The sequence below is a fragment of the Diabrotica undecimpunctata genome, chromosome 4 (genome assembly GCF_040954645.1).
Source record: "Diabrotica undecimpunctata isolate CICGRU chromosome 4, icDiaUnde3, whole genome shotgun sequence".
In the NCBI taxonomy this organism is placed as follows: domain Eukaryota; kingdom Metazoa; phylum Arthropoda; class Insecta; order Coleoptera; family Chrysomelidae; genus Diabrotica; species Diabrotica undecimpunctata.
In genome coordinates, this window is record NC_092806.1 from 24,007,970 (window position 1) to 24,028,603 (window position 20,634).

Here is a 20,634-nt window from a genome sequence, read left to right on the forward strand (position 1 = left end):
GATATGTTAATATTTATTATATATTTATCAATTATAACTATTATTTACGAATATGTTTTAATATACAAGTATAATTCAAAAGCATTTCTATTTTTTTATCTAAAATATATTTTGCAACAAATCAAAATAGGAACACAGCGTGGCGGTTTTAAAAAAATTCTTATTAACAATGTATAAAATTGCGAGTACGAAGAAATGATCTGGGAACTGGCCTATATTTTCGAAAAAATAATTTACAAATGATAATATTCATTTATTAATGAGTTTGTGTGCTCGTTATAAATAACCAATGCTGAAATTTACAAAATAAAAATTAACAAATAATACAATATCACTTTTTAAAAAACGTTAGAGCACTGAAATAAAAAATGCACAGCATGCCATGGTAAATAACCATAAAAAACAGATTACGTACTTATTCAAATATTATGAATATCGATCGCTATTACTAATTAATTACAATTTAATATTATTATTCATATAAACTCTCATCAAATATACACATTTTGATTTAAATTACGACTTATAATTAATCATTCAATTCTTGAATCACTGTGAATGCACTGAATTTTTTGTTCTAAAACTATAGTCTATGCTGTCTATTTCCGCCCAAGACGTTCGCACTTCCAAGAACAACTGCAACAAAAAAAAAGGATATTATTGTAAATAACTTATAAGAAATAAGAATGACATAAATAACGTAAAAGGTCTAAAAATCAGTCCAAGGGAAATATAGTCAAACCTCCATAATAGACAAGCATTCCCCCATAACAGAGGCGGCCGGTCAGCCGTTTATAGATATATATAGATTTTTTTAATAGTTAATTTAATCACTATTTTAATAATTAATTATCGCAGGTTGATGTCATTTGTTTCTGTGAAAAAAAAAAAATATCGACCAATCCGAGCGTTAAGTGATCCCTGCGCATCAACTTTTCAAATTAATGGTCCGAGATCCGAGTCATCCATCCGACTATTAGACCCGTATCGGCAAGCCGACCCCAGGCTGATGATTTACATGTAAAAAATCAACGGAATATTAGTCGATACACAACCAAACATACATTTCTCTCCGTACGCATTTAAATGGTATGTACGGCAGTTCTGAATCTGCCGATGCTTCATTTGGATTGGTCGCAAAGTTTCAAGTGCCTTGCGAGCGCGGGATGAAATGTTTTCTCCGGATAAGTACTTAAGTAGTGAAGTGATAGTACACTGACTGGCTTTCCTGGTATTGTATCGATCGATTCGTTTTGATTTTTCAAAGTAATATTGTGATAAGTTATCGCTGCCTTAAATAGTTAAAAGGTTTTTTGATATATTTGAAGTTTTTTCTTTTATAAAATTAAAGTGTAAACATATTCAGGTAAATCAACCTAAAAAATGCAAGCTATGGGAGCAACTTTAAGTACTGATAAATCTGATATTGTAAATTATATTTTGCAAAATGGGTATTTATCTATTCTATTCCATACGAAGAACCAATTGATATTAAAAATAAGGGGCGTCCTTTGCCTAAAATGTCCCGGCTTATAAATATTAGTGCGGGGGGTAAGGGCATAATAGATTAGTTTGGAATAATTGGTACAGCAAGTACTCATGGGTTACCGGGAGTGGTATAAAAAACACACTTTTCTGTTGGCCTTGCATCTTATTTTCGACAATTAGGGACAAACATCAAAATCCGTGGTGAGAATCTGGTTACGATAATTTAAAAGAATTATTTAGGGCTTTACAGAAACATGATATTTCGAAAGATCATACATACTCTTCTTCTTCTTCTTCTTCTTCTAATGGCGCTACAACCCTTTGTGAGTCTTGGCCTGCTTAACAATGTTCTTCCATTCTGCCCTGTCGGATACTTTCCTTCGCCACTGCCTGATGTTCATGGTTTTAAGATCCCTCTCTACGTCGTCTATCCATCTTTTACGAGGCCTTCCTCTTGTTCTGTTTCCTTGGGGCTTCCATCTCTGGACTACTTTTACAGCTCGATTATCTGGCATTCTTTCTAGGTGACCAAGCCAGTTTAGTCTTTGTGACTTTACAAATCTGACAATATCTGCGCTCTGTATTAGTTCATCCAGCTCGTGATTCATTTTAATTCTCCACGAACCATCGCTGCATTGGGTTGGTCCAAATATCTTCCTTAGTATTTTGCGCTCAAATATTCTCAGTTGATTTTCATCAGTGGTTGAGAGGGTCCACGTTTCACATCCATATGTGACCACTGGTCTAATTACTGTTTTGTAGATTCTCAGCTTAGACTCACGAATCAGTAACTTACTTTTCATTAAGTCTTTGTATGCATAAAAGCACTTATTACCGCTAAGAATCCGTGCTTGTATTTCTTGACTGATGTTGTTGTTGTCATTTATTATTGAGCCTAGGTAGGGAAAAGTGGAGGCATATTTGTAGGTATGGTTGTCTACCTTCAGATTCTCATGTTCATTCGATTTTGTGCACTCCATATATTTTGTTTTGCTTTCATTTATATATAGACCAAACGTAGCAGCTTCTCGTTTCAGTTCTATAACTTTTTCGCTTAATACACTTTTGTTGCGGCTTATTATGGCAACATCATCCGCATATGCGCATATTTGCATAGATCTTGTATTAATACAGCCGTTTATATCCAGTTTTCTAACAACAGCTTCTAAAGTTAGATTAAAAAGTGTTGTTGATAAGGCATCCCCTTGTCTAACTCCATTTTCAATATCAAAGGCCTGCGTCATATCTCCATCTATTTTCACCATAGCTTTGGAACCCTCCAGAGTCATTCGTATAAGTTTAACCAACTTATTGGGTATCCCTAACATAGATAGTTGCTTTAACATCTTTTGTCGATCTACTCCATCAAACGCCTGTTTGAAATCGATATACAAGTTGTAAATAGGTATGTTATATTCAACACATTTTTCATGTATACCATACAGATCATACATACATCCAGATTAAATTAGATTTATTTGGAAAACAAAATATCTATGTTTCATTAGATAATGTCCAACGTGAAAATGCTATTAAACATAACGAAATTGTAAAAAAAAACAAATTGTTTATGATGATTGAAGCCCTTTTATTAGACGGTATAACTATCTGAGGAGACAAAAAACCTTGCCGACCCTGTCTCTAAAGCCACAAGCCGCCACTGCCTATTAATATTTACCTTTGAAATGATCCTAATGATCACGGCGTTCTAATGTCTGAATTTGAGGTTTACTATGTTTTTGAGATCTCTTTACAAGAATCTCAAATCATTTTTGCTCTAATATCATCATCATTCATGCTACAGCTCTATAGTAGAGCCTCGACCACACCAACACTATTTCGCCAGTGAGCTTTATCCATTGTAAACTGTTACCAGTTTGCTGCAGTTATTTTTCTAGAATCTCTATCTACACCATCATTCCATATAAGTTTTGACCTACCTCTCTGTTTACTTTGTCTAGGTAGGTTGTTCTGCTGCGATCTTGCTGGATGTCCTGACCATCTTGGTTTTCCCATTTTTATGAGATATATCACGTATTTACCACCAGATATCCGAGTTCCGTTAGTCATCAGTGAGCATAAGTTGTGAATTTGTCCACCACTTCAAAGTTAGAGTTATTAACAGTGAATAGGGGACAGATGTTTCTAGATCTGTTTTTGGGTATTGATGCCATAATTTTGGTTTTTGGTTGAGTTTAACGAAAGTACAAGCTGAATATAGCAGCAAATGTCAACCATGAAATAAAATATTTCTGTTTGGCAATGTTGGGATGTTTTTATAATGCTATGTTGTATGTTTCAAATATAAAGAGAGAAAGCTTTTAAAAAGTACATTTTGATTATACTATTTTATGAATTCTGCAATTTTTAATTTATATGAAACAATAACGAGTAAATATTTGTTTCTTTTGAGATTAATTGCAAACATCTGTTGCAATCTGGCAACTGCTGATTAGACAATTGCAAAAAAATTCTAATAATTTGCTGCAATTAATATCCAAAGAAACAAATATTTACTCATTCTTGTTTTATATAAATTAAAAATTACAGAATACATTAGATAATTCACAACATATATACATTATAAAAACATGCCAACATTGCCAAACCGAAATTTTTTGTTCCATGTTTGACATTTGCGGCTATAATCAGCTTGTACTTTTGTTAAACTCAACCTTGGTTTTTTATTTATTTGTACGCCCATATTTTTTGAGGCATTTGAGAAAGTTTTGTACATTTCTTCTAGCTTGTCTCTTTTAAGAGCAATTAGGGTTTATCCAACGAGAAGAGATAGCGTGCCAAACAACAAGATGTTGCAAAATTTGTCAGAACCAGATTTAACGTTTGCCAATAAAAATTTGTAGAAGGTGGCCTATAGATGTTCGAATCAAAAAAGAGTGGCGACTATCACGAGGAAATGAACTCCGACAGCTTTGAACAGTGGTTTGCAAGTATTTTGCCCCTTTTAAAAGACAACTGTGTAATAGTTCTCGATAATGCTCCTTACCATTCACGAACAAGTGAGAAAGTACCTACTACAGCATGGACAAAGCAAAAGACAAAAAACTGGTTACGATAAAAAAATATCGACTTCGATGAGGACATACTTAAGGTTGAACTTTTACAATTAGTGGCACCGCGTAACGCTGAATATAGCAAATACCTTATTGATGAAGTGGCAATAGCTCAAAATAAAACCGTTTTATGTTTGCCACCCTACCATTGTGAGCTCAATCTTATTGAGCTGATGCTAAAAAATTTTGTTGCTAAAACAACAAGACTTTCAAATTTGCAGATGTCAAAATCCTTTTAATGATGCCCTTAACAATATGGTCCCGGAGAAATGGAAAAAACTGTGTGAAGCATGTGCAGAATACAGTAGAAAAAAGTTCTGGGAACTGGGAAATATATCATTGAGGTCATGGTTGAACTGTTGAATATAGAAATTGGTGGTAATAGCCATGGTTATCTATAAAACAAAAGTCAAACGATTTATTTGGCAAGAAGCCTCGTTTGTTTTTATTTATTTAATAATTATCCCACTAATCACTAACCCCAATTAGTATTTGTAAACCTTTTTTATAAGAATAACGCGTAACATACATTTGCCTCAAGTTTGATTTATTATTTTGATCTAACTTCACCAGACTGATTAACGAAAATAGAAACACAAAATATAAAGTTTTTGAAAAAAAAAAAAGTATTTTAATTGTCATTCCATATGATATAATTGTGATTCCATTCGATAAGATCCGATTTGATTCCAATCGATTCGATCCCATTCGATTTCATTCGATTCCATTCCATTCGACTTGATTCGATTCGTAGTGTGTGATTTGCGAACGATTTGCGTTTCTATGGTTTTTATTTTGTTACAACTGTGCGCGATCCATTTCACCAATCAATACATTCCATCCGTGGATTGAGAAAAACAACATAACTTAACGAAGAGCGAAGATGGGAGATAATTTTTGACAGGTTACAAATTAACGTTTACATCATGGACGTAGTATATTAATAAAAACTGAGAAATCTATAGAGCAAAGTGACGACACCATCATCTTTTTTTTTTCATTGTTTGTTGTTTTTGTCTTACATCAAGTAAGTATAGCCGAGTCTCAATTGATGAAGAGTGAGAGAGAGAGAGAGAGAGAGAGAGGGGGGGGGGGAGTTTCAATGCGCCAGAGGAGTGACAGATCGAAAAAATGTCGTCACTGCTCGTTGCTTGCTTGCTCAGTCTATGTTAATATATTACATATATGGTTTACATAAGGTAAGTTGCATATAAAAGTGGGCAACCCGTTATACTTCTATGATATATCATACCGATTTAAAATTTTTTAAATAAATGTCTTAATGGAGTTTACACCATGTCAGATCATCATCAATGACCCATCATAGGGGTCATTGTAGTAGGAGTACAACAATATTCCCAGTTGAAACATTTTATTTGTTTAAATAAATATAATATTTATACATTCAAACTTACCTGATTCAGCCAAGACTCGTCAGCCAGTAGCTCGTTTAATATACATGTAGTATCTTTAGTTGCATCATTAGTCCGTTTTTCACTAACACGTTTTGCACATTCTATATACATAAGATACTTTTGATGAGTCACTTTGTTCAAAAGTTCCACTTGGGTTACACATAATCTACACATTAAGAAGTCCTAGAACAAGTTAAAAATTAATAAACACGTCTATAGTCTGTCAGTTGGATATTTGCACAACAATTACATTTACTTTTTTTAGTACCTATGCGTTTTTAAACAGTAAAGTTTAATTATCCTATTGTAATACGAGCTCAAACAGGGAAGTATGTCAGAAAATACAGTCATGTGTTTCCTTTGGCATTAGAATTTTATGTAGTAATCACTTGTAAAATTATCAGGACCAATCTGCCAATCATTAAGAACTATACTATTTTAAATTTAGAATTGATTATTCAACATCTACGTTTTTGACTTTGATATTTTTAATTTAATTCCTACAAATAAGAAACACGACATTTGTGCAAAGATCCAGCGAACTTTCCATATAATTTTTATTTAAAAAGATAAAAAAAATATAATGTTTTTCTCTGAAAATATTATTTTGAATAATTATAACAAAAATATAAATTTCTTGTTAAATATGATTAATATAGCCTTATGGACATTCAACCAATAATTGAAAGACTGCAAAATAAGAATAAGGGGCAATTAAATTCGACAAAATAAATAGGCTTTGATGACAAGACCATATACAGTGAATAGTCGAGTTTCAAAACCCATATACAACCAAAGAGCGGATGGAAAACGAAAGAGACAAGCCCAGAGCATGATTTAATGACCAAGTGTAGGATAAAAATTCCCTCTGTTTAGAAACTTCAAAAAGATTATTGAGAGTACAAAATTGGAAAACCAAGGCGAAGAATAGGAAAGAAAGGAGTCTAAAGGAGTCACAATGAATGGGCTGTGGAGCTAACGAGTGGAAATTGTTGTTAGGTCATGTTTTGATAGCGACAGTATTGTCTTTATTCTCAGTCACACATTACAAATATGTTCTAACGTCACCTTGGAAAGGTTTTACTACTTACATAAAGGATTTTAAATGGAATTTAATAAAAGCTACAAAGATTCCCGATTTTCATTTTTATTATAGGCATATTTTTAAGAACACAGGGCAAAACTACTGTTTTTAGTGACTAGCAAAAAAATAACAGCATACAAGGAACAGTGTGGTGACTTTATTACTTTTTGAGTGTAAATCATTTTATTATCAACATATTTGATCGATAAGGAAGAATGAAAAAGGATGTTAATATGTCATTATCCCCAGATAATTTTCTAATTTAAATTTGGGGACATTGGAAATTCGAAAAAAAAAAAAAAAATAGAAAAATGATACAAATATTTCGAAAAGATCAAGTTAAAATTATTTTAAATGAAAAAAAACTATTTCGAAATAATATTATATCGAAGTTTAAACTTGTCATTGAAGGAAATATGTAAAAAAAATCGATATGGAAGAATGATATGAAGATGTCAAAAAACTAGAACATTATTTTGAGTTTTAATTGGTAAAAAGCTCACTTGGAAATACATTATCGCATAAATACTGTATTTCAACCTTAAACATGATGAAAATTGAAAAAAAAAATTAACAAAATCGATGTGGAAGAACGAAAAAAAAAGAAAAGTATAACAAAAATATAAAATTATACACAGAAAAGGAAGAAATCATCGAAAATAAGTAGATTAAAATTAAATTGTAATCAATGCAGCTAATTCGATGGCTCAAAAAACATTCTGGAAAAATATTTTGGAATTTGTGTATTCCATATTCCTAACCAATATATACATTGATAACAACTCACGGAGTTTCAGGAAGTAATGTAATTGTTTGGATACAAAAATGTGTGGAGTTGTCTTTTTAGAGAAAAAAAGGTAGAATGAAAATCTATAGGACACTAGTTAGTAAACTTTTTAAGTGCTAGATCTTTATTAAGTCTTCTATATAAAAACAAACAAAAGAGTCAAGAAGAAACACCTTATAAAGAACTACAAAAGAAACTAAATCCTAAAAAGCACACTCATTTTCCACTACAACTCAAAAAATATTGTGGAAAAATACGTTGAAACTTGCGTATTTCATATTCCTAACCAATATATATATTTTGATAACAACTCACCTTCTCATTTATGGCATTAGGATCGGGCGGACAGCCCTCCAGTGTCGTTGAATTGTATGGCTGGCCGTACATCAAGACCCTCACTGAAACCCCGATTCTGTTGCACGCTGCGCAAGACTTCGACTGGGAATCCGACATCGACACTTCGCGAAGAACGTTGTAACATGGCCACGTACAGATAGCTGCTTGAACATTGGCTGGCCACCTTAAGAGATTGAAGAATTTCTGCTTTTTGCTATCCGTGATATCGTCGATCGTTTGAACATTCGAAAGGAAGTAATCGTCTACACAAAATAAACTTTTTATAAACAGCACGAAAACAAATGATCTTAAAAAAATAATAACTTTCTTATTAAATACGTACATACTGTTTGATTTCTTATAAAAATTTTACTGACTAATTGTTAAAATGTGCAAAGTGAAATAAATTATGTTATCACGTTGCGTTGCTAATATTGAATTATTATACATTATGGATAAGTTTGACTCTTTTCTTATCGAAGAAATAGTTTAACAAGAATTAGACCTTTTTTCTTATATGAAATTAAGTTGTCCATAAATTCTGGTTTGTATCAGATTGTGAGTGATAAAATAAATTTTTCGTGTATACAGGTTGTGATTGAATGAATGCTATTTTGTAATTTTGGTAAGGTATTTGAGTACCACCACTGTTTAACTGCTTAACACTTTATCCCGGGTATATTCGACAATATTTTTTAAAGAAATAATCACCCGACATATCTCGGGCTGAAGATTTAATTGTATTTGTTTAATTCAACAGTAGTAAAGCGTTTACAATCGTTCTAAATACTGGAATCAAATATTTTAAGCTGTATAATATCGTATTAAAAGCATGCCATAGTATTTGTTTAACCTGAAATTTGTTAGAAACTCTAAGTTCCGTTTATTGGTTTTGTAAAATAATACAAGATGGTAGAGAAACATTCACAGCACTGAGACCCGATACATGATAGCTGTTTATTGATTAGCACATATCTGTTTGTGCTAGAAAGCAGATCGCAGCTGTTTCTTTTACTTACTAATACTGTGACGAATTCACGGAGAATTTAAATGTCACATTATACAATGTAATATGTATACATGAGAGTTAATGCGCGCCTGTCGTTGTAAGTGCAGCTCAATGCATGTGGAGTTATTAAATGGCAATCTAGCAACGGGGAAAACATCACCAAACAGCACCTAGACCGGACGAAATAACCAACAGGGCTCAAAAATATTTTCCAGCAGAAGCAGTCATTTATCTGACCAACGTAAGAAACGAATTGATGAAATTCATAAGATCCCTAATTGATGGAAAGAAACCAATGTGACAACAATGCATAAACCAGGAAAAAACAGCACTTTTTCACAGAACAGAAGCCAATAAGCTTACTGCTGAAAGACTCTCTACTGATCTCAAGGCTCAAAAAGGAAACAGAAAGACTGAGGGGTTACCAGAAGCCCAATTCGGATTTAGAGCCAAACACTCAAGCAAACACCAGGTACTCAGGCTCATAAAATACATCATAGCAGACGAGCATGGGTAAAGCATTCGACAGAGTATGGCACACAGGACTGATCTACAAAATGAAGAACTATGGATATAGCAATGTCATGACAGCGCTACTCTCCTCAGACCTTGCCAACTGAAAATTCAGGATTCGCATAGGATGAGTCCTATCAGAAGTCGGAATTCTGGAGACAAGAGCACCACAGAGAGCTGTTCTGACTCACTGCCTCCAGAACACTTCACTTCAACCTTATTCTGATTCAGTAATTAACAATGTCATTATCGTGCAAATCCACACCACTCATAAACAGATTGTATTCAGCTACTAACTGAGATACGACAATATTTTTGTGTTCTTTCTGGCTGTATCATTCTGTTTGAACAAGAGGTAGTAATGTGCAGGTATTTGTTATCACCATAAAAGCAGAATTATCATTCTCTCACAAGTCTTTTTGAGTGCTTTGCTATTCTGTAAAGCACACTTTGCAGTGCGGTTTTCTCTTATAGTACCTGTGGCTAAGAAGCCTAGATCCTGCAGTGTCGCAAAAAGGGCATAAGAGAAAAAAAACTTGTCGAAAAATACTCGATGCTCTTGGAGTTTGTCAACTACAGAAAGTAACTCTAAAACTACCTTCGTTCCCAAACTATTACCTGAATCTAAATTATTATTCTGTTTTTCTCCATATGGTATGAATTTATACAGTGTGACCCATTTAGATTGGAAACACCTCTATAAAATTTGAAGTTGTTAACCGATTTTAACCAAATTTTTTTTTAATGTCATGTAATAAAAGGTCTATTGCCGGACAAAATATGAAATATTTAGTTAAATTTTCAGGGCATTCTACGATACTTTTTCTTCGTCGAAAATGGAGAATTTGTATTAGCGATTTTTTTATTAAAAAAATTTCTACGCCACTGGATTTAGAGTGACTTTAAGTAGCTATGACAAAAATTTCATTAAAATATATTTATTAATAACGAAGTTATGACAACTTAAAATTTTAAAACTCACTAAGCTACGAGTCAAAAAAGAACACCCTGTATCAACAGATAACCATAAAACTAATTATTTTTCAAATAATTTTAATAATAAACCACTACTAAACAAAAAAATGTTTAAAATAGCATAAAAATTTAATGCAAGTAACGCACTTACATTATTATTAACTTTACATGCTACAACTTAAATCTCAGTTGCCATGACAACGATATTACTGTTTGACATTATTTGTGTCATACAAATTTCAGTGCTAGCATAAATTTATGCATAATATCTGCAACAATATTTACTTCAAATTCTTTTAATAATATTTTGTGTCATGGCTGCAAGATTAAGTTTGAGAGAAAAAATTGAAATTATACGTCTTTTGGGAGATGACGATAGAAGTGCCAGGGAAGTTTGTACAATATTTAATGACAGACATGTGGATCGTCCTAATATTAGCTGCGGTACGGTAAACAAAATAAATACAATATTTTAATGAATATGGTGCAGCATCAAAACTAATTTTAAAAAATAACCCGTTACAAAGAAGAAGAGGAAATGATCAAATCATTTTAGATCATTTCAGAAATAACCCTAATGCCAGTTTAAGGAATGCCAGTTTATATTTAAATGTGCCTCGAGAGAGTATTCGGCGATGTCTTATGGTAAATAATATTAAACCTTTCAAACCAAAATTCTTACACACATTACAAGAAGGCGGTGAAGCAAAACGTTTGGAATATTGTTTATGAGCCGAAGGGAAATATTTAAACAATATAAATTTTCTAAAAAACGTGTTGTTTACCGACGAAGCCACTTTCACTACAAATAGAGTAGTATCATCACAGAATTGTCGCTATTGGACCGCAGATAATCTCCATTGGGTAATAAGCTGTAAAAGTCAGTATTCTCAAAAAATCAATGTCTGGTGTAGTATACTGAACGGGCGAGTTATTGGTCCTCTCTTTTTTGAAGAAAACTTGAACTCACAGAACTTTTTAGAATTTTTAAACACCGACTTGTGGGATGCTACTCATGAGCTCCCAATTAATGAACGATTAAATTTGTATATCCAGTTAGATACGTGTCCTGTTCATTACGCCAGAACCGTGAAGCAATGGCTAAATGAAAATTTTCCGAACCGTTAGATAGGCCGGGGTAGTCCGTTGATAGATTGGCCACCCAGATCTCCAGATCTCACAATTTTAGACTTCTTTCTCTGGGGAGTTATCAAACAAAAAGTTTACCAAACCCGTACAAAAGACGTAAACTGAACTTCGTGCAAGAATTCGACAGGCATGTGCAGAAATTACTCCCCAACAACTAAGAAATGTAATTAGAAATATTCATAAACGTTACGACAAATGTATCGAATTAGATGGTGGATTGGTAGAAGCAACTAGGATTTAAATTAAAATTATGTTTCCATGGGTCTGTTAATACAGAGTGTTTTTTTTAACGTTAATACAGAGTGTTTTTTTCTTAGTGAGTTTTAAAATTTTAAGTTGTCATAAGTTTGTTATTAATAAATATATCTTAATGAAATTTTTGTCATAGCTATTTGAAGCCACTCTAAATCCAGTGGCGTAGAAATTTTTTTATTAAAAAAATCGCTAATACAAATTCTCCATTTTCGACGAAGAAAAAGTATCGTAGAATGGCCTGAAAATTTACCTAAATATTTCATATTTTGTCCCGCAATAGACCTTTTTTTTTCATGACATTAAAAAAGAATTTGGTTAAAATCGGTTAACAACTTTAAATTTTATAGAGGTGTTTCCAATCTAAATGGGTCACACTGTATAAATAACCTGTATGTAACATCTAAATACTCACTACGATGTAAAATCGAAATTGATGGGAAAATAATAAAGCAGGAAGCAAGGTTTAGATATCTGGGAATAAATATAACTAGTTATGGAGATGTTGAAGATGAAGTATGACAACAAAGCTTAAAAGCAAGTAAAGTGGCGGGATCTCTTAATGACACAATCTGGAAGAACAAACACCTAAGACAAGACACAAAAACAAGAATCTATAAAGCAGCAATTAGACCTATATTAACATACACGGCGGAGACAAGACCTGACACATCTAAAACGAGACGACTACTAGAAACAACAAAGATGAAAATACTCCGACAAATATCAGGGAAAAGTCTGTTGGATATGGAGAGAAAACATAAGGAGAGCATGCAATATAGAAGACATAAATGGATGGGTGACAAAACGGAAACAGGAGTGGAACGAACACAGTAGAATTGGATAGGATAGTATGAACAGCACGAGATAAGTCACCAAATGGATGAAGAAGTATTGGCACACCAAGAAAAGGATGGTGTGATCATTTAAACAATTTATTAGGTTAATATTGAAGAAGAAACAGGCTTTAAAGCTTATATAAAAGAAGGAAAAAGAAGAAGAACCTGTATGTAAACAAAGACACCATATATTGAAACCAAATCTTACAGGCTTTCCTCAAATGAACATCTTGCATGAGTGACGTCCAAAATATGGTACCATATTCTCATCTATTGAAAGGTTATGTTCAAATATATTAAATTGCAAACATTTTCTATTCATCATATGAAAGATAGGAGTAAGTTTAGCAAATTTATTATCTTGGTCTAATTGAGTATTATCAGACAAATGAATATTTTGTTTGATTGATCGAAATTTATTTCTAGACATCGCTCTGGACTCACAATCGCTACTTCCTTACTTCATCTTTCAACCAATACATGTCACATTGTGGCAAATATATCTTCGCTGCGTAAAAAAGTCGATAAAACATTATTGTCTTCAAGATGTTGAGAAACAGTTAAAAGATCATGTTAGTTTCACAAATTGTAAAACAGTTTTTTTGTCTAAAATCAAGTACATGTGGTTATAAAGATGAAACAAACATGCTAGAATATCTGTGTATACTTGTTAGAGTAATAAGCATTATAGCAGTATGTAAAAACAAATAAAAATGAAAAGGGTGCGTAGACGCATCTTTTATTGTTAACGGGTTAAGTGTGCCAAAAAAAAAAATTGTAAAATTTGTCAAACTAATTTTGAAGGCAAGTAAATAACGGTGAAAAATAATTTGGAAAGTATCAAATAAAATAAATATCTGGTTTTTATTGCACTTCACTTTGTTAGCTTCCCGGAAATATTACTAAAGAAAGGTATAAGTAACTTACCCTTTTCATGGAAAATTTCCATCAGGAAATTACTATCCAATGCTTGAGAAATCAGTGTCTGGATATACACCTCAAAATTGTCTTGGTAAGATTCGAACTGCTTCATGCATTGATCTTGATATTCAAAATCAACTATATTCATCTCATGTTTTAAAAACTCTACAATAACTTCTAGCTGGCCCTGCGATATATACTTCACTGGAACTACCATATATTGCTTTTTGCTTTCTGGCGTCCAAGATGTATACTGCAAAAGATTTTTATATTGACCATATGCTTACAAAAAAAAGTTTATGCATCAAGTCATCAAACTTATAACTGTATAACAGAAGAAGAATCTTCTCGCTTGCTTCTTGCGAAATGGGTTTGGAACAACGCAAACTGAATCATTTTGCAATGCCACAAATATAATTTGTATTACACTGATGATTACTAATATGCGAAACGGAGAGAGCACCCCAATGAGAAGTTCTTGAACAAGTCATCACCATCAAAAATGTTATAGTCCTAATGAAGAGACTTGATCTTCCTAAGTCTTTTTCGCAATTCTATCCATTCACAACTGTTGCTAATGTGTCGCACAACTTTTCCTCACATCTTCATCCAAACCATCCCTACATCCAAGTTTTGGTCTAAACTCTACATCTCCTTCACCCAGACATAAGGATAATCAGTCTTCTTATTTTTATAAAAGATATCAAGTCTTCACCAGAAATATGTGTTTATATTTCATAGTTATACCTCCTACTCCAGATACTACTTTCATAGATGCCTCCAAACATTCTCCTCAGGAGCGATCGTTCAAAGATGAGTAAAAGGTTTTCATCCGCTTTAGAGATGGTTTATGTTTCATATTTGTATGTCAGTATTTGTAAAATAAGTTTTTGTATACTATTATTTTTTTATTCTGGCTTAGTTTATACGATTTAGCTATCTACTGGTGACGGTTGTAGCTCAGTGTCTATGTTACTGGCTTAACAAGCTGGAGTTCCAATAATTATATTAACAGAATTAGAATTCCTGCGATATAAGATATTTTTGTATAAATTCAACTTACCGTCGATATATTCCTATATAAAGTAACACCGTTTTGTTCGAACGGTTCATATTTTTGAAGAAGAGTTTTGCCATCAACCCTCCATATGGCAGGCCATTCTTCGTTCAGTTCAGCCTTAATTACTACGAAATCTCCGGCCTGTAAAAATAGTCAACGTTAGTTTTGTTAACGATTGTTAACAAGAGAATATATAGTTATAGACGATTACCTGATGTTGTTTCTCTCTCAATTTATTTGACTGCATAAATAAAAAATCGACATTTAAGTGGACATTTAGACACAAGTAATTAAGAAAAAATAATATGCTGTGTAAGTTTCCTTAAGAGATTAATTTGTTGGTATTGTCTTGGTCAATTCTGAGTTCTCTTACATAGTAAATAGCAATTATCCAAGTAGCCCATCTAGTAACAACTGGGGCTGAAGGTAATGGAACTTTTTCCGCCATTGCTCTAAATGTTTTTATATAGACTTTAAAAATGCCTTTTTCATTGATGAAATTAATGCAATCACTTGTTGATATAAAACTCGAACCTGTTCTACAACACGATGGAGATCAAGAGCCAAACAGGTAACATGTATCATTTTAGGATACATGTTCTGCAAATCACTCGTAGGTTTACACTAAAACTGTGCAACATCTGTGACTACCACTAACATATTTTTATATAAAATTCCATTTGGCCGCAAAAGACTAAGTCATTGAAGAATGCTGCTATACTTAAATAGTTTAACTTCTCTAATTATTGTTTTAAAGTAAGAAGGTAAGATCTATCCCTTTCTTCTTCAACTTTCATTATAACTTTGTAGTGGAAGTAAAAAATTGTCACGAAAATTTATTCATTATGATTGATAACAGTTATATGAAACAATTTATTAAGTATGTATTTTCCATGTACAACTGCCAATTTATATATAACTAAATAAACATTGACAAGACCATTTTTACTCTACTAAGGAAACTTTTCATTTACAGTATCAATATAAATATTTTTACACCAACACAAAATTTTTTCCTGAAATACTAAAAAAAAATACTATTTGTCATAAGAAATACAAAAAAATATTATTTAGGTAAAAGTTGGAGCATAGATCTGCCCATACTTTGAAAATATTTTCAAATATACAGGGCCATCCATATTGACAAGGTAAAACAAACTTATCTTTTTGTTAATGGAACACCCTGTATATTTTTACATTTTTGGACTCTTATCGATGTTCTCGTTTTTGAAATATAAGGTTTTGTAATATTATACGAGGTAGTTTAAAAGGTAATTACGTTTTTTTTATTAATTTCGGAACAATATTAACACCCTGTAGAATTGTAGAGATTTGACATCAAAAAATCTATTATGTTCAAACGATTTTAGTCTATTATTTTCCAAAACTATTAACGTAGCGAAATATTTAATTTTTACATACAGTATCGGTCGAAACTTGGAATGAGTATTTGGCTCAATGAATCACCAATAACTCACAAATTAAAACAATTAGGTATACGGTATGCTTAAGAAATAATAAAACATGATAAAATAATATTTCATTAAAATATCAAAATACAGGGTAGGGTGTTTCATTTAAGAAAGCTCAGAAAATACTCATTCCCAGTTTCAACCAATCCTGTATACCAAAATTAAATATTTTGTTGTTAATAATTTTGGACAATAGAAGACTAAATTAAAAATCGTTAGGAAATAAAAAGACTTTTTTATCTTAAATATCTATTTACAATTCTACAGGGTATTAATATTGCCACAAAGAGAACATCGAGAAGAGTCCAAAAATGTAAAAATATACAGGGTGTTATATTAAAAAATGATAAGTTTGTTCCACTCTGTCAATATGGATAGGCATTGATATTTTCAAAATATGATCCTATCTATGTTTCAATTTCAACATAAATAATTTTTTTTCATATCTCTTACAACAAATGAGTAACTAGACTTCCTCGCACTAATGTCGCACCCTGTATGTTACTAAAAAGTTATAGTTATATATTAACAAATAAAAGATTTTTTTACAGCGTTACCAGAACAATCTAAACATAGAAGTACAAGTTAATGTATATACAGAGTAGACCAAAAATTTTATGCTTGCAATGTTGCCATATTTACTATTATTCTGATATTCTTAATCACTTTGGTTTTTTAAATACAACACTGTATATTGTATTATTATTGGAATCCTCACTTTAATTAACAAAAAAGGACATTTTTCAACACTTGATTGGGTTAGCAATGTAGTAAACTTTTAATTATTATGTTAAAATTTAGTTGTACATAGTTTGAATCAAAAAATTAGATGATGATTGCTAAGGAAAGATGATTAGATGTTTCTAAGGGTTTTATTTTATCTTTTTAAGATGTTCCTACTACATAAAATCGAAAGTATTTTATATGGTTGAACTGGTATTGAAGTAGAGCTTTAATAAATGTACGATATACGGGGTGTTGTATTTAAAAAACCAAAGTGACTAATGATATCAGAAAAATGATAAGTTTGGCAATGTTATAAACATCAAATTTAAATCTTCATAATGCAAAATAGGTGTATCCCTGTTTTTAAATTATATTAATTAGCTTAGATTACTTTAAATAAACTGCATGATTCGATAACTATCAAAATTCCTTGGCTGCTATGTTTAGTTTGATATATAGCCACCAGAAAACAAATCCAAGTGTAAAAGGCAACTTAGGACATAATGATCTCAAAAGTTCCAACACCACTGCTTTATAAACAGGATTTACTATGAAGAAATTATTAGCCATTGTGGCATCAGCATTATCATTCAAATTATCACCATTAGAACGATAATCAAATGTATCACATTATTTCTTTTTTAATTCAAATGTCTATTCTTAAAAAAAAAACTAGAAATTGTCTGTACATAAGAGAGTGGTTACTAAAAAAATTGTTAAAAATACATGTTCCTTGTATTATATCCAGTTTCCAAATTAAAAAAAAAATTATATATGCTTATTTTTTATTAACGTTGTAGCAGGGTAGCACTTGTACTAAGACAAAAAATCTCTAAATGGAACAATCCAAAGTATCCAAAAAGGAACATCTTGATTTATTCAATTTATTTATTCAATCAAAAACAATTAATATGTAACTTGTGTATATAATTGTTGATTTTATATGATAATGAATGCCTGTTCTTGAAAAATATTTACATAAAGATGTTTTATACACAAATATATAATTAATGTCTACATATAAAATATAAATAGTTCCTCAAGATAAATATATATTGCTTAAAATGTAACATTGAAAGTACAAGAATCGCCTATAGCATTGATTAGCAAAACATATAAATACAACTGAATTAGATAAACATATGGAATACTAACCTTAAACGGCTCATCATCATTTGCTGACGGAATACTGTTTTGTAATGAAGCGGCGATATTGTCTTCCAACGTTGGCGCCATATTTTGCTGAGGTTGTTGCGGCTGTTTGATTTTGTGGAGTTTCTTTTTGTGAGAATGATCACTGCTGTAATCATCGCCGTCGCTAATACCAGCTCCCTGAGCTGCCGCTGATATTAAGTTTTTGAGTGTTTTCTTAGATTTGCTGCCCACTAGATAAATATAAGAAATCTATATATTTAAATATGAAGGAATGCATATATTATATCAATACATAAAGCAAGGGGCAAGTCATTAAAGGACTTGACTCGCGCGCGGTAGATTAAGAGTGCGAATACTTTAGAAAGTTTCCAAACGAAGAACACTATAGGAGAGATAGATGATTCAGCACCCCAAATGAGATTGTAATACCAGAGATAACGAGAGGTGAGGTTGCCGAGGCTTTGGATAGGACGAAGAATGGTAAGGCAGTAGAACCTGATGAAAAAGCTATGGAGGTTGGAAGGCTCTAGGAGAGGAAGAGATTGATGTGTTGTGGCAAATGATGAGTAGTATATATGAGGAAGAAAGGATGGCCAATACATGGAGGTATAGCATGATGGTACCACTGTATAAAGATAAATGGGATGTTCAGTACTGTAAGAAGTATATAGGGATAAAGTTAATGTCGCACAAAATGAAACAGTTTGGGTTTATGCAAGGAAGGAGGACAACGCATGGCTTGGTTGCTTTGAGACAGTTAATAGAGAAAATACAGCGAGAGGAAAAGAGGGCTACCTTTGGTATTTATAGATCTTGAGAAAACGTATGATACAGTTCCTAAATAAGAACTATGAAGACGTATGAGAGAGAAATGGGTTCCTGAAAAGTATCTAAGGCTCGTGTAGGATATGTATGAGGGAGCGTACACAAAAGAAAGAACTTGTGTCAGATTGACCAAAAGTTTTGCAGTGACAGTTGGTTTGTATCAAGGCTCTTCACAGAGTCCATACCTGTTCACTCTTGTTATGGATGTACTGACAGAGAAGGTATGGGAGGGGAAGAGGCCCAAAAATGACCTTTTAGTTTTTTATCAAATTACTGTTCACTTGTTAAACTGTTTGTTCGGGCTGTTGGCATCACTAAGGGTTGGCATCTTCTGGAGATGTTACTACTTGGCTTGTAAGCTAACCCCTAGTGTTGGCGAAACATCGAGAACTAATCTCAGAAGACAACAGCCTAACAGCCTGAACAAACAGTTTAACAAATTAGACGATGGCCGTGAAAGCCTAACGCATCTTACTGTTAACTTGTCGAGTTTTGTCACTTCAACCAGTTTTTCAAATTCCATGGGAGGTTAGATGTCTGAGAACAAAATGTGTACGATATGCTTTTAAATTGCAATCAATTGAGTTACAGTTTTCTAACTAAAGATAAAGAAAATAAAAACAGAAATGATGACTGTTCAAATAGTTGTAACTATATGTTCAAAGCGAGGACCACCACAAACCAGACAAATCATGCAAATCAGTGACTTGCGTGGATCGTATGATCGTCGGTACATCAAAGTATAATGTAGACAAGAGCTTCACAAGTACGGCGTATCTCGAGCAAAACGAGTAGTCTGTACGCACCTTAACAAAATGGAACTACCTGAAATTTACAAATAAAAAAATACACTTACATGGTCTTCCTCGTCTGTTCTTTTTAACGACTACCGCTTCCTCTTCATCATTATTCGCGGCTGGAGTCCACGCTGGATCCGAATCAGAATCCTGGAACTCTGGAGGTTCTTCGGGCTCGTCGTCTTTCCCAACTTCCGCCAAATTGTTCTTTTTCTTTGCTGCGCGTTTCGTTGATTCTCTTCGCGGCACATCTTCTAAAGAGTCTTTATCTCTTTTCTTATCTTTATCCTTTTTATCTTTATGCTTTTTCTCTTTTTCAGGTTTAGGAGGTTTGTCTGTTTTCGGTTTCTTAGGTTTGTCAGAATGAGGTTTGTGTATTTTTGTCTTTTCTTCTTTCTTTTTTTCTTTTTCCTTTTCTTTTTCTTTGTCTTTAACCTAGAATAAAATCGTAAAATTAAAAACTGGGAAATTTCTGAAGTATTATTGAATCAACTTTTTATTTCGTATTAAGGTATATTATTCAAATGGTAATTTAAAACTGAAAATATATGCTAAATAATTTCGAAAGTTATTATTTAACTTTTATATAGCATTAATAATGATGAAAACTTACTTAAAAGTGGACAGTTTCTGTATCAGTGTTTTAGTATGTTTAGATTGACCTAATAATTCTTTAAGAGTTAACAAAATTAGATCTATTTCTATATTTCTATTTGAATAACTAAAAATAAATGTTTATTTCGGTTTTCATGCCATG

The 20,634-nt window shown here is 32.3% G+C and overlaps 1 protein-coding gene across 1 annotated transcript in view; it reads right to left on the bottom strand.

Annotated features, from left to right (window-relative positions):
- Positions 1–232: 232 nt before the first annotated feature.
- The window catches only part of LOC140439318 (uncharacterized), a 47,593-nt gene continuing 27,191 nt past the window's right edge, over positions 233–20,634 (bottom strand). The window contains exons 8-14 of the mRNA XM_072529157.1: positions 19,937–20,312; positions 18,256–18,485; positions 14,906–15,043; positions 13,849–14,095; positions 8,164–8,447; positions 5,978–6,160; positions 233–636 (exon numbers count right to left, since the gene is read on the bottom strand). Of these exons, the coding sequence (XP_072385258.1) occupies positions 550–636; positions 5,978–6,160; positions 8,164–8,447; positions 13,849–14,095; positions 14,906–15,043; positions 18,256–18,485; positions 19,937–20,312 (1,545 nt within the window). The 3' untranslated portion in view covers positions 233–549. The remainder of the gene's footprint in view (positions 637–5,977; positions 6,161–8,163; positions 8,448–13,848; positions 14,096–14,905; positions 15,044–18,255; positions 18,486–19,936; positions 20,313–20,634) is intronic.